The 15,509-nt window shown below is 37.3% G+C and overlaps 1 protein-coding gene across 1 annotated transcript in view; it reads left to right on the forward strand.

The window, feature by feature from the left end:
* Window positions 1-15,509, forward strand: part of LOC121320477 (E3 ubiquitin-protein ligase RNF149-like) — a 51,588-nt gene that overhangs the window by 27,070 nt on the left and 9,009 nt on the right. Inside the window, exons 3-4 of the mRNA XM_041258827.1 lie at window positions 8,196-8,264; window positions 10,349-10,431. Of these exons, the coding sequence (XP_041114761.1) occupies window positions 8,196-8,264; window positions 10,349-10,431 (152 nt within the window). The remainder of the gene's footprint in view (window positions 1-8,195; window positions 8,265-10,348; window positions 10,432-15,509) is intronic.

Here is a 15,509-nt window from a genome sequence, read left to right on the forward strand (position 1 = left end):
CCTCTAGGCATGTAATTGGTGTACATACAGTAGTTTAACAGGTACTGTGATAAATGTGGGTTATTTTGTGCATCATTTCAGTCCAACTACTGTTTCATTTGTGTGTAATTTGCCCATACGCAATAGAGAAGCAAGGGAGGATGCAAATGGTAAGGCACAACCTTCCTCATTCCATGCACGCCTACATTGAAACTGAATAGAGCAGTAAAGGAGATCAAGGTTGTACATTTTTTCCTTTTTATATACAAGAGCTTTCAAGTAATAATGTATACCCACTGAATTGGCATAATAAATTAATTATATATAGTGCCTATAGAATGTCTACACCCCTTTCAAAATGCATTAAAATAGTAACTTATCTATACATCCTACCCCACAACTTCCAAGTGAAAAAAATATTCTAGAAATTTGTAGAAAATTAATTCAAAATAAAAACTGAAATAGCTTGGTTGGATAAGTGTCCACCCCCCTTGTAATAGCAATCCTAAATTAGCTCGGGTGTGACCAATTGCCTTCAAAATCACACACCAAGTTAAGTGGCCTCTGATGGGTAGTGCATTTCAAAGCAAAGACTCAACCATGAGCACCAAGACGCTTTCAAAAGAACTCCGGGACAAAGTTTTTGAAAGGCACAGATCAGGGGATGGGTATAAAAAAATATGAAAGGCGTTGAATATCCCACGGTCATGGTCAAGAGGATTATTAAGAAGTGGAAGGTGTATGGCACCACCAAGACCCTGCCTAGATCAGGCCATCCCTCCAAACTGGATGACCGGGGAAGAAGGAGACTGATCAGAGAGACTGCCAAGATGGCAATGGCAACTTTTCAAGAGCTACAAGCTTTTATGGCCAAGACTGGTGACAACAGTATCCCAAGCACTCCGGAAATCTGGCCTGTATGGTAGGGTGGCAAGAAGGAAGCCATTACTCAAGAAAAACCACCTTGAGTCCCGTTTGAAGTATGCAAAAAAACACTCGGGAGATTCTGTAGCCATGTGGCAAACAGTTTTGTGGTCTGATGAAACTAAAATGGAATTGTTGGCCTAAATGCAAAGCTTTATGTTTGGCGCAAACCCAACACAGAGCATCACCGAAAGAACACCATGCCTACTGTGAAGCATGGTGGTGGCAGCATCATGTTATGAGGATGTTTCTCAACGGCAGAGACTGGGGCACTCGTCAGGATAGAAGGGAAAATGAATGGAGCAAGTCCTTGAGGAAAACCTGCTGCCCTCTGCAAGAAAGCTGAAACTGGGACGGAAGTTCACCTTTCAGTATGCCAACGACCCAAAGCACACAGCCAAAGCTACACTGAAGTAGCTAATGAACAAAAGGGTAAAAGTCAGACCTCCAACCTAAATCCAATCGAAAATTTGTGGCATGACTTGGATTGCTGTCCATCAATGCTCCCTAAGGAACTTGACAGAGCTTGAACAGTTTTGTAAAGAAGAATGGTCAACTATTGCCAAATCTAGGTGTGCAAAGTTGGTAGCGACTTATCCAAGCTGTAATTGCTGCCAAAGCTGCTACCACCATGTACTATCTTGGGGGGGTGGAAACTTATCAAATTATGATCTTTCTGTTTTATATTTTTAATATATATATTTTTTTCTCAATAAAAACTTTTTTCCCCTTAACAGTGTGGAGTATGGTGTGTAGATAAGTGGAAAATAAATCCTCATTTAAATACATGAAACTCTGAGGCACTGACAGAACAAAATGTGAAAAAAAGTTCAAGGGGGTGTAGACTTTCTATAGGCACTGTGTGTGTGTGTGTGTGTGTGTGTGTGTGTGTGTGTGTGTGTGTGTATATATATATATATATATATATATATATATATATATATATATATATATATATTATATATAGATATATATATATATATATCCTTACAGTGCACATAAGGTTATGTCACGTGTACAACCCATACATGTTGGGTATTATGCTGTATTAAAAAATTACCTTCATCGTGACCTTTTACCTCTTTTTAAATGTAAAATTAACTTATAACTCCTTATAGTGTGTAGACAGGGTCATTTTTACTATGGTGTTTAAAGTTATAAAGCATGGTGAGATTATGAACTAATGCAATATTCTGAATTGAAACTGCTCCATAAAACTGTTGCTAACACTTGTGCTGCAATGCTACAGCTTGCCAAAATTTCCAACTGGTACTGAGCTTGCAAGCCGCAAAACTGCCTGGCAGTTCTAGTTATTTTTATTTTAATAAATGTAACACATTTTCACAGAACATCTGCGGTTTACATAGCTACGTACTTGGCTTCCTTATTGTACTTCTGCATCCAGCAAAACCTGAGGCACAGAAGAGATTAAGCCATTCGGAATCATCTTCTAGGTACCTGACAATACTGAGGCTGTTGACAAGTGATTGCTTAACATGCTGTCTTAGTCTGAAATCAGAGAAAGTAATTCCACGTAATTACCTCTGTTTGAAGATTTGGTGCTTTCATGATCAGTTCAGGTATTTCTGGTATATACCTCAATTTTTTCTGAGAAAGTTCTTGGAAATTGATTTGTAACCAAATAGACTACAATGTCTCAGTTGACTTATGACTTTTTTTTTTTTTAATTTGTAAAAAACAATTTGAAATATTACATCGAAGTTCTCAACAAAGCCTCTTTTCCACTGTACAACCAAGCCACGCTGGGGTTGTACTGAGCCCTCACGGTGCGGTTAAGGGGAGCCTGGGTTGTTTTTCCACTGCAGAGCCGAGCCGTGCTACTGGCGTCACACGCAACGAAAGATAGTTGTTATTAATTAACTCAGTTTACCAAAAGATGTGTAAAAAATGGTGTTAAAAAATGAATAGACCAACGGTAGAGCTGTATCTTGTATTGCTATATTTTGTAAATATATTTAAGAATGTCATAATAACCCACACATTTTACTTATTATATTAGCTTAATAAAGCTCAATTAGTTCTGTTGAAGGGGAAAAAAGGAGGTTTTAAAAATACGATTTGCCAAAGATATCCTGTTTAAGGACAGTTGTTGTTTATTGTCCCTCCTCTTCTCACTCATGATTGGACAGCTGTAAAACCAGAGCAGATTTTTCACTTTCCCATTGGTTAAACTCCCAATTATGTCCCGCTTCTGCTCGCTCATGACTGTATAACAAGGGGCAGATCTTTGACTCTCCTATTGGTTAAACCTACTAAAGACCTTCACTGTTTGTGTCCCACCTACGCTCAGTTATGATTGGACTGCTTTTAGGAGTTTTGCAACAAAAATTCCTGAAGTAAATAATTGTTGACATCTATTTCGCGCTGCGATATTAGCAGATTAAAAACTATGGTCAAGTGTGTGCTTGTTGGGATGTTTGAAAAAAAAACAAGTTTACTGTTTAGAAGCATTTCAAGACGAACTTTCCCAGGGAAAAATGTATTGATTATTTTTTCTATCGATTTTTTGTGTTGCTAACCTAGTTTATTATATTTAACCCATTTATTATATTTACATATTTTTTAGATTTAAACGCATTTACAACTTTTTTTTTTCACTATTTTGAAAAGAAACGATATTAGTTATTTATACACAGTCCATTGATTTTATGAAACTATTAAAACATGAAGAGTGACAAATATGTTTCTAATGATAGAAATTAAATGCTTATATGAGAGATTATCAGTACAATGTTTTATTTTACTGTAAATCTCATGGTAATGTGTATGTATTAATTAATGTATGTATTTATTTTCAGTGAGAGTAGTGCAGGGAAAGAGTGTTGCCCTCCCCACCTCCAGTGTTGCAGTCAGTCATCATAGGACAAGATGTTAGTGGAGGAAAAATAGCTGTATGTACATTATTTAAAAAAAAAAAAAAGAAGAATTTGATGGACCCTGCTGTAAATATTGCTTACATTTTAGTAAAAAAACAGTAAAAAATTCAGAGAAACTTAACTTGACTAAACACATCCTTTTAAACATCTGGGGTTCAGCAAAACTGTAAGAACGTCAAGAAAGTCAGAATTCCATGAAGCAGCAATAATTATAGTAGCAGTGATTTTGTATCTGTGATGCAACAAACTACAACACCTGGACATCAGGAGTTGAATTCAGATTGTAGAGAAAGAGTGGAAAAAACAGAGAAGTTATTTTTATATTTGAATATCTCCTAAGTATTGTTTATTATGGTTGTACTCTTAGTATGCTACTTAAATTTACTAGCAAATGTGTTCCAAACTGCACTGAAAGGAACATTTACTTAGTGTTGTTATAAGTGTGTTGAGGTGAGGTGGAGTGACAGAGAGCTTTTTGTGTATCTTGAAGAATTTAATGAACCCGTCAAGCTACAAGGCTAGATCTGTGCGTGTGATTCACTAATTGATTGATTGTGTTAATTGTTAAATAAAACCAAAATCCTACAAGTTATATTCTATACTTTTTTTGTGTGTATTTTGTGCAACTGGGAGGGGGCAGGCAGATTTTTCTAGCATTTTGTCCCATGGCAGTTGTTTTTTATTTCAAAACTTGCACACCCCTTATGTATGTATGTGAGCATGTATGTAATGTATGTACTTATAGGTGCTTTGCCACGTTCGGGAGCTTTTCACTGTCTTTCTGTGTAAAATGAATAAGGTGATCAGATATCCCAATTTAGACGGGACAGTCCCACTTTTGGTACATTGGTCCCAGTGTCCCCAGAACCTTTCTTGGGACGCTCATTTTGTCCAGTTTTTTTTCCACCTTTATAACAGCGTTTAGTTTAATAGAAGAAAAACAATGAGCCAATGAAAAACTCCATTAGAAAAAATACAGAACAATATCTTGTCATGTTAAGTGGTAAGAAGTTCGATATCTTGAAAAAAAAATAGATTCTATGAAGTAACCATTTAATAAATAGAAATATTGAGATATGTAATGTTTTCATGCAGGAAGGGCCTGGTTTGGAGATTGGACACTGGGGGATAGCATAGAGATAGAGAGAGAGCCAGATGGAAAGTGGAAATCAAAGAGAGAAAATGCAGTTTCTTAGGCAGAAAAGGAATTAGATTTGCAGCAGTAATTGTCAATAAAATAGAATCTCAGTATAGTATATTATTGAATTGCTCCTGTGTAATGTAATGACTACCTGTTGTGTTGAAATGACATTACAAAGACAATAAGATCATTTATTCATAAAAATAGTTTTTAAAAGTAAAAGATTCCACTGAATATCACCACGAGTCTCTGCATTCACTTTCAGTATATTAGCTCTTCCCCATAGCTTTGACATTGGAAGTTGTTCACAATATTTCCATACTGTCCCAGTTTAAGGACTTACAAATCTTGTCACCTTAAAAAGTACACTGGATCACATCTGAATTCCAAAACAAGATGGTGCCTGTATATTTATTTGTTTACATAAAACAAAACAAAAGCCTAACTTAATGAAGTAGTGCTTGTAAACAAATGCAAACAATTATATATAAGTAGGTTTTATTCAGTCCATACCATGAACGGGAATGTGATGATTCTAATTCAACCTGGATGGGGGTGGAGATGAAGGTGACACGGATTATGACACTGATAATCCCCAGCTATCTTATCTACTGATACAACAGAGGAGTCAGTGGGCACACTGTAGTCTACTTGCACTATTCACAATAGATTTGTTTTAAATGTAATTTAAGATTTTAAAGACAGTATTCAGTAAAAATGTAGCACTCAGTGGAAAACACAACACTAGAAGTATAAATTAACACACAATTCTAAATATTTCATAAGTAACACAGACACCAGCACAGGCTGTATTTACAGTATAATCGTAAATCTCGAAAAAATACTCACTTCTAAATCTTTTGTAGTCATTTTTGTATTACTTTAGTATAAATACATGTTAATTTGGATTCATATATTGTTTTTTTTCCTGACTTTATGTGAATGAAAAGACACACATTTGCCCGTTTTCCCATTGGAAATAATGATATTTTGAAATATCACTGTCCTGGTCACAAAAGCAAAGTTTGTGGGGAATAATAGCCATTTTCTATACTTTTGAGGCATAAGCAATTAGGAAATAACACTTACTACCCAGGAACAAAAAAAAAAAAAAATGTTACATGGTGCTATCACAGTTAGCAACTAAAGATATGCTATTGCATTGCATTGAAACTATTCCTGATAGTCACATAAATATAGTACTTCAGGGGTAGTCCCTGTTTCAGACTCAGACATCTGTAGCTGTTGGGCCCTGTTGCAAAGTGGCTGCTGATTATGAACAGGTGATGGGTGATGCAGTGCAGGAATAATCACAGGCAGGCAATTGTAATCCAGTTAGAAAGACTTTATTTTGTAATTCCCGGTCTGGTGACCAAAACAATAAACCTCCTGCAATACACACCTATGTGTAAAGCATGGAGGGTATTTACATAAACGGTTCCGCACGACCAAAATTATAACACAGTATTTATCCGTCCCACAGTGATACAAGACACTGTTACCAGTCCGGGTGCATGCTGTAGTGCTCGTGGTGGATGATAATTTATTAAAGAGCGTGAGTGAAGTGCAGTGTTGATCCGGTTTAGTGCTAGCCCAAGGCGACAGCTCCAGATATGTGCTTAGCCGTCTAGTGATCTACAAACACAGACAGTTACTTGAACAGAAACGAACAAACAAACAAAACACTCACGGATATTTCAAGTACGCTTTTCTCTGCGTCTCACACGCTCCTTCCAGTTTATAACCACAAACCCAAGGGAAGGAAAAGATTAGCGTTTCTCTGGCCCCTTTCCATGCTACCCTGCATGACCCCTTGGTTAACAATTCCAGCTGTGTCTATTGCTTGGAGCTGCTACCTTGGTTACCTTCCAGGTCAATACGTTCCTCCAACAGAGTCTCGCTTCTTTTCGGGCTGACCGACTTCCCGACCTTGGAAACGAATGTCAGGCCAGCCCATCCAGAAACTTCTCCTTTCGCTATTTAGCACCCTCACAGGTCGAGAGGGAGATTACAACCAGAACTCATTGTATTTCTGTCACAGACCCCTTTTCAGCTTGTTTTGGATCAGACTGTTCTTGGCCATATTCAACAGCACAGCCTTATCTTGACATTCCCCTATTGCAGGGTCAGTTACCACTTGATTGAAAGAAATTGCCCAGTTTAGGTACTTTGCTGAGAAGCTTTCTGACGGACAAGCGGAAAAGTGCTTCATTGCTTTGTGACTGCAATGAATTTATCAGAATGTGTTATTGTGTTTTTAATATAAATACTATTTTATATGAAATTTGTGAACTGTTAATTTGGAACGGTTCTGATTCTCATGTATACCAACTTATTACTATTCTGATTGTCATGTACACCATATTGTTATTATTATTATTAATATTATTATTATTATTATTATTATTATTATTATTATTATTATTTGTATCATTACTGGTAGGGGGACCCCTTTGAGCTGGTATTAATAGCACTAAGTGGTTGTTTAACTGGTTAAATAACTTCTTATCGCACTAACAAGAGCAGGAGTCATAAACACTGAAAAAGAAACTTCTTTTAGAGCCACAGCTGAAGTTATCAGTTCCACTAAACTTTTTTTTAGGGAGGCTGTATTAAACAAATGTTCAAGACTCCAAAAAAATGTTCAACAACCAAATGACAAATAATCCAGTGAATGACCTTAAATTGAGGATTCATCTTAGATAACACAGATTTTGTTTTTTTTAAGTCTGTTTTTCCTCTTTTTATCTAAATGCTATTTGGGGTAACAAACAAAGGGTGCCTTTTAAAACAACAACACAGAAAAACATCATTGAAAGGGTTTTGTGAGAGGGTGTGGGGAATTCACTGAACACAGGAGAGAGAGAGAGAGAGAGAGAGAGAGAGAACACATACTTTTTACCTGGTAATGAGGTTCTGCCCTTAGGGCTGCATTCAAACCGCTACAATTCCCCAGCAGAGCAGTTTGTCTGAAGACACACAGAGGAGCAAACTTAGCCAGCTTTCCAGCAATTCAGTATTGTAAGCAAACATTTCTCTAAAACAGTGTGATTAAAGGATTCTAATCGAGTGTTAAGTACGGGTTTCTGTACACCTTGCATTTATGTTCATGTGCTTGTGATTCCAGTTTTGTTTAATATAAAGCATATTAAAATAAAATTAAGTCTAGGGAATTCTTGAGTGCCGCCTAATCACATTTCAGTAAATCAAAAACACTGACAATTGTTTTTTTTTTTTTTTGTACTTTGTTTTAGAACAATAGAAAGGAGACTAAAAAAGCCATAAGTCAGCTCCAGCTGCACACTGTGAAACGAGGAGACAAGGTAAGGAACCTCCCAGCTGTGTGTGTGCGTGTGTGTGTGCGTGCGTGAGTGTTTCTGTTGCTGTGTTTGCAGGCACCCTGTTCCCATTAGGAATGGGTGGGGAATTGGCAGAGTAGTGCTTACATGATCCTTAGCATAGTAAAGAGTAGGGTTTGTGCTAGGCCCGGAGTGACTACCATCTCCAGATCCACTCCAGATTAGAAATGTGACCTTTGTTAGAGTGAGAACCATAATCCTGTACCCTGTTGACAGTAAAAGAATACCTGTATACTGGCAGTATTGATAAACCTCCCTTGGTCCCGTCTTTGGTTGGAGAACCTTTTGTCTTGCACTTTTATATATGTATGTTTGTAGAAAAAATACAAGAATAATAAATAAATATTGCACCTAAGACAACAAGTTACATTAATACCAAAAATGACTGCATGTTCTACATGGTGTGGCAACTTTAATAGCAACTGGTGAGAAATAAGGTAGGAACGCATTTAGGCAATGGTATGATTCATAGGTGAAACAAGTTATCTGTCATTTGATCAACTGTAACTTAAGACCTAAGATAGCTGGCTAGAAAATGACAATTACAGGTTAACCAAAGGGCAGTCAATCGGCAAAGTAACCCAAACACTGACTGTAGGTAGTGAATAAGCTATATCAATCAGATCAGTGCACAGAGAGCTGTGCATGGTGGTTTTTGTGGTACTGAGGCTGTGGACATTTTGTTAGGAAAAAACAATGTTTTGGTTTTATACATAACTACAAACACTCAAAGGTGCCAAAATTAAAAATGCTAAAGTTGTGTAATAAATTCAATGACAAGCATTTTGAAGAAGTTTTTCTCAGTGTCTTCCGCAGACTTATTGTCAAAATTGAATTTATTACGTTGCTTTTAGTATTTCTACATTTTTAGGACAAAAACCTGCATAATGTACAGGAATCTATAAATAGTGATTTGGTAGTTTTACTTCCTTTCTACATACAGTATGTGGTTGATACAGGAAGTTTGAATCATATGATTAAAAAAAAGAAACCAAAACTGCAAAATGAGCGATGAGTTTGTGTTGGGTTTGTGGTTTAATTTATTCCGGCCTCAGTCTTGTGCAGATGAGGAAAGCCTTGTAAGACGTGGGCGTGCATTTAGTCTTTCTCCTGGCACTCATTTTACAGTGTGTTTCGTGCTTTCAGGCTTAACTGAAGGTGGCTTTCAGAAATGACATTGTTCTGAACTCAGACTCATTAATATTATTAAAACTACAAAAAAAAGGTCCATCTGTTCACTGCAGTAACATGGGTTCAGTAATAATCGTCTTAAGAGATTGGTATACAAAGGCAGTGGACTGTGCCAAACAGTACAGATCTGTCATTTCCTCTTAGAAATTTAGACATGCTGATAAGGTTCACAGAATCAAGCTAGTGTGCTTGTGACATATGTAATGCACGACTTAGGGCTCCCACAATGTTGTTGTGGATTACACATACCGCCACTGGCAGCATTACAAAACATCTCTTAGAAAGCATTTCTCCCAGGCTGTTGGGTCAGCTCACCGGACTTGAAGCCCTTAGATTACTTCTTGTGGGGCCACCTAAAGTCAGTAGTGTAAAGGGCACAATTTGACCCCTAAAATTCTAGACAATGTTCTGTCTGGAATTAAATAATTACCATGTGCTAGGCCAATGGCAGAGCCCAATTTGAACATGTTCTCTGTTTATGTGTGTGTGTTTTCCATAAAGGTGCATTTTTTATGTGTGTGTCTATAAACAATACATTAAAGTGGCTCAGTGGTAAGGGTTTTACATTTTAAATATAGGAAAGTTCTAAAAAATAAATAAGTAGACAGGCATTTCGCCTAATGTCAAATCATTGTATTGTCTCATCAGTGCATAACTGAAACACTTGTTTCTTAAGTTTTACTTTTAGAATATTTAATGGATTAATACAAATAAAGTAGGGTATGGATCATTTATGGATTAATACTGATATCCGTAAATCTATACACGTACTGTAGTAAAGCAAACCCTTAATTGTGAATTTGTCCTAATTTTTATTTCTAAACTATTGTAACCTTGGTTTTCTTTTATTCTGTTAGGAAATAAACCTGGATGCAGAGAATTGTGCAGTGTGTATTGAAAACTACAAACCTAAAGATGTTGTCAGAATTCTTCCTTGCAAGTATGTACTTTAAAAACTAAAATTAATAAAATGTGTGTGAGTACCTGTCGTGAAAAATACCCGGGTCTTTTACGGGTAATGATTAAAAAAAACACATATTAATGTTTTAAGTGCATGATACATATTAAAACACTATATAGTACTGTCACAAAGACGGCCGGAGTAGGGGACGTCAGACCAGAAACAGGAACCAGGAAATGAACAGAGAGGTAGAATTTGGTGGAGCTGAGCGAATGGTCTCGCTCAGCATTTAATAAATGAACAGACAGTCAGAAAATAAAAGGATTGTAACAAAAACAGCACATGGCACGTGAGGCCAAAATAAATAGACAAACAAAACGACTAGATACTAACAAAACAGGGTGGACAAACGCTACACAAAACAGGTACGGTGCTGGTGCTTCCAGCACTCGTAGCAATTGATATTTATAATCACGCTTCTCCTCTCTCTCTCTCCCCCGTTCTCCACTCCCGAACACACAACTCCGAGTGAGTGAAAACATGCTGCTTTTATGCAGCTGTACCAAGACTCGATTGCTAACACCGTGTAACAATTTTTTATTTTTATTTTTTTGTTCCTGGGTAGTAAGTGTTATTTCCTAATTGCTTATGCCTCAAAAGTATAGAAAATGGCTATTATTCCCCACAAACTTTGCTTTTGTGACCAGGCCAGTGAGATTTCAAAATATCACTATTTCCAATGGGAAAACGGGCAAATGTGTGTCTTTTCGTTCACATAAAGTCAGAAAAAAACAACATATGAATCCAAATTAACATGTATTTATACTAAAGTAATACAAATATGACTACAAAAGATTTAGAAGTGAGTAGTTTTCGAGATTTACGATTATACTGTGTTTATATATGTATTTACAGTATAATCGTAAAACTCGAAAAAATACTCACTTCTAAATCTTTTGTAGTCATTTTTGTATTACTTTGGTATAAATACATGTTAATTTGGATTCATATGTTGTTTTTTTTCTGACTTTATGTGAACGAAAAGACATACATTTGCCCGTTTTCCCATTGGAAATAATGATATTTTGAAATCTCACTGTCCTGGTCACAGAAGCAAAGTTTGTGGGGAATAATAGCCATTTTCTATACTTTTGAGGCATAAGCAATTAGGAAATAACACTTACTACCCAGGAACAAAAATTGTGTTACATAGTGTAATCAATCATTCAGTTGGCGTCGCGGTACAACTGCACATGAATTAATAAAGTGCAATTCCCCGTGCTCTCATATTATTAATTTTTACTTGCACATGAAGTGCTGTGCAATCCTCGTGCCTAAATACCAATATACATTTTACACACTCGTGTAACACAGACCGGTTTATATCCCGTGTACCAATGACTATACACCAACATTAACTCCCAACATATAACACAAAATACACACAGGGGTGGGCACTTTGCCACAAGTACACATACATTTAGTCCCTTCAGATCTGTAGACTTGTGTAACCTTTTTCAGTACTGGAAACATCGAACTAATAACAATAATAATAATAATGTTTGAATACAGTTATTAATGTTAAATGCAATGATTCTTTGCGACATCTATTGCCATATTCCCCTGTTGTTGTTGTTGTTGTTTTAAAACATGGCATCCAGCAAAGGAGCATTGTGTGGGATTTCTTTACCAAAGCAGGAGAAAACCGAATTTGTTAACTCTTCCATGGAAATATTTCATTCAAAGGAGGAAGCACTAGCACACATACTTAATGTGCTCCACAAGTATTTTTTATTTAACCCAAAACAAAATAGGTCCACGTTTTGTAAGTGTGTGAGGAATGTTTCATTTTGTGCTTTGCTCCTTACGCATTGTAGAGTGTGCCTGCTGTTTATAGTAAAGTCTTTTTCTGGGGTACACTGCTCACAGTACTTTATTTATTTGTTTATTTATTTATTTTTAAATAAAGGCTACTTATCTGATCTTTTTGGTAAGAAACTATATCTGTGCAATAGCTGTAGATAAAGCATTCTGTATTGGAAGCCACACAGTTATTATTGTTAATGGATCACTGACATAAACCCAACAGGATGTTATTATGTTGTTTTCTTTCTGATTTCGTTCCTGAGAAGAATAGACGCCGCAGTTATTATTTTTGAGGTGTACTTGCCGCTCGCTGTGTGTTTATTTTTTTTGTAAAACACTGATAGATATCCTGTCAGAAAAGAAAAGGCTTAATGCAAAAGCTAGTTTTAGTGTCGTCTTTATTACGCCAGCCAGAAACCCATGTTTATAATGGCATTGTCATATTTTCTATTTTGTATTTAAATTATCAAATTAATAATTGATACCCAGGTAGTAAAGAGACCCAGGTCAGGTAATGCCGACTTCTAAGAAAGAAAAATAGATAGATAGATTTCCCCTTCAGCTTCAGTGAACACACCACCAATACATCAATTTAACTAAAAATAATCCAAATGATTGATCATGCGTTGATAACTGAAGTCCAGCTTGATTCTGCTAATCACCAGCATTCTGAACACTGTACAGCAGCATTTCCCCAACAATGGCAATTTGAGCTTTCCTAGATTTTAAAATGAATAGCTTGGCATGCCCCAAAAGGGAATTAAATAGCTGGCAAAGCTTTTTTTTTTTTACCTTAATATAAGGCACACCAAAACAAAAACACAAACAGAAAAAACTACATTCAATTTAACAAATACATTCTTTAATAGAGCAAAAAGAGAGGCTAATTTATTACAGAAAACAAAACTATGAAAAACAGCCTCTTTGTAAACAAAACAGACATTAGTCGGACACTGTCGGGTCTAATATGCAGATGTAGGAGTTGACAGCGAGAATCATGTATAGAAATCTCCACTGTAAGTCTCCCAACCTCTTTGACAGTGGGGGGGTGTAGAAGCTGGGCTGACCTGGTCCTCCGCCTCCAAACGCCCTCTCCAAGATGTGTCTGGAAGGCTTTGTAATTTGCTTCTCATATTTTATTTTTACACATAATTGATACAACTTATCCCCTCTCACACTTGATGGGAGAACTGTCAAGTTTTCAATTTTAAACAAATGCCACTTGTCTTCCTTGTCTTGACTGATAGCTAGGGAAATCTGTATGAGGGGGAAGGGTGTTTCACAGGGGGAAGAAATACATTCAGTAAAACCCCTTCTTAGAGTTTCTGCTCATTAGATAAAAGTGCATGAATCTGGGAAAGCAGTCTTTTGCCAGAGCATAGAAGCTGCCAAATTATTTACTGGTTAAACTGCCCCTATCGAGAGCTTTGGCAAGACCTTGCACCACCTCTTCAAATGCCCCCTTACTGCCTCTAACACTGTCCCCCAATTCCTCTCCCACCCCCCAAAAACACTCCTACATATATAACTCTTCCCAGCTACAAAGCAGGCCACCAGGAAATACAGGAAGCCCAGGCTTTGTCCATTCCCCAAATACAAAAGCAGCACTCTTTAGCCAATTTATTCTAGCAAAAAAAACTATTTCAAAAAGCTTTTGACTCACAGAGATTATCAATTGCTTGACTGGTTACAAAAACATAAACATCACCTGTATAGGCAGACACCTTTATGGGCTGAGCCAGGCTCCCTGGGAACGTGCCTGAGCCTGCAAATAAGAGGTTCAAAATACAGGGACTAGAGCATTCCCAAGAGAGGACAGCCTTGCCTGATACCCCTGTGGACTGGGAAAGGTGCACTCAGCTCTCTGTTGATCTTCAGCAAACTGAAAATGTCATAGTACAGGAACTGCAGGTGGGATATAAAACCCGGACCAAATCCGAACACTTCAAATACCTTCCATAAATAATTGTGGTCGACTCTGCCAAAGGTTTTCTCTTAATCTAGAGAGATGAGCCCAGCAGGGAAACCAAAAAGCTCAGAAGCTGCCAATGTGTCTCAAATTAAAAGAATACTGTCAAAAATGCATCTACTGGACTCGCAGTAGGTTTGGTGGGGATGAATAATATTTCCCATTACAGTGCTTAACCTATTAGCGAGGGCTTTTGGTATAATGTTATAGTCCGAACTCCGTTCAGAACTTTGTCTAAAATCTGAAAAAATATATCCATTCTCTGCCATTGTTTGGTGCATAAACATTAACAAAAACAAGTGAGATTTCCCCGATCTTCACCTGCACTTTAAGTAGCCGCCCTCTTACCACCTCATGAGAAGAAACTGGTTTAAAATCTCTTGAAAAAAAGGACTGCTACCTCAGCACTCACACTAGACCTGTGACTAAAAATAATTGCCCCCTTCCAATCCCTGGCCCAGTCTATTTGGTTCTTAAAATCAGTGTGCGTCTCTTGTAAAAAAAATAAAAATAAAAAAATAATAACTTTCAAATCCTTCTGCCCCAGATACTCAAACAAAGCAGCTCTCTTAACTCATCCCTCCGCCTGTTTATGTTTAGTGCCTTAAACTGCTATTAACCTTTGCGATCAAATTCTTCAAATGCCATTGCTCGGAGCACAGAGAACTGGAACCTCAAGCTTTCTGTAGCGAAAAACACGCTGACAGCAAAAGTTGTGTAATATTTTGGAAATGATCCTCAACATGACCCCCTCTCCTACCTTTAATGAGCTATAAGAATGTTTTAGTGCTGTAAGCGCTGTATCCAGCCACAGAGAACAAGGACTTTGATGTCTGCGAACAGTCAGACTCACCTCCTCACTATCAAACTCTGAGCTCTCCTCCAGAGCTTTGCTGGCAATACTGACACTCCACTGTATTTTTCTCTGCCCCTTCTTCCTTTGAGCTTTAAACTCAAAAACCTACCTGCTCCCTTCTCCGCTATGTGCTCTGCTCCCAGACTCTTATCATCTCCCTCAGTTTCTGTCTGTTTCTCTTTGTCACGCAGAGACTCCATTTCCTGCTCGGCAGAACCACCTCCTTTCTCAGTCTGACTGCTACTTTCCTGTACCACACTGACATTTACTCCTTTACCATTAACAGATGCAGCCTGAGTGGAAGACTCCCCAGTATTACTGTCAAGTCCTGCCAACTCACACGACCTCAACATTGCTGTCTTTATTCAGACTTGCTAGGCTGAGTTGTATTCTCGACCTTAATGCTTTCATTAGCTGGAGTTTCTG

The sequence above is a fragment of the Polyodon spathula genome, chromosome 9, assembly GCF_017654505.1.
Source record: "Polyodon spathula isolate WHYD16114869_AA chromosome 9, ASM1765450v1, whole genome shotgun sequence".
Lineage (NCBI taxonomy): Eukaryota > Metazoa > Chordata > Actinopteri > Acipenseriformes > Polyodontidae > Polyodon > Polyodon spathula.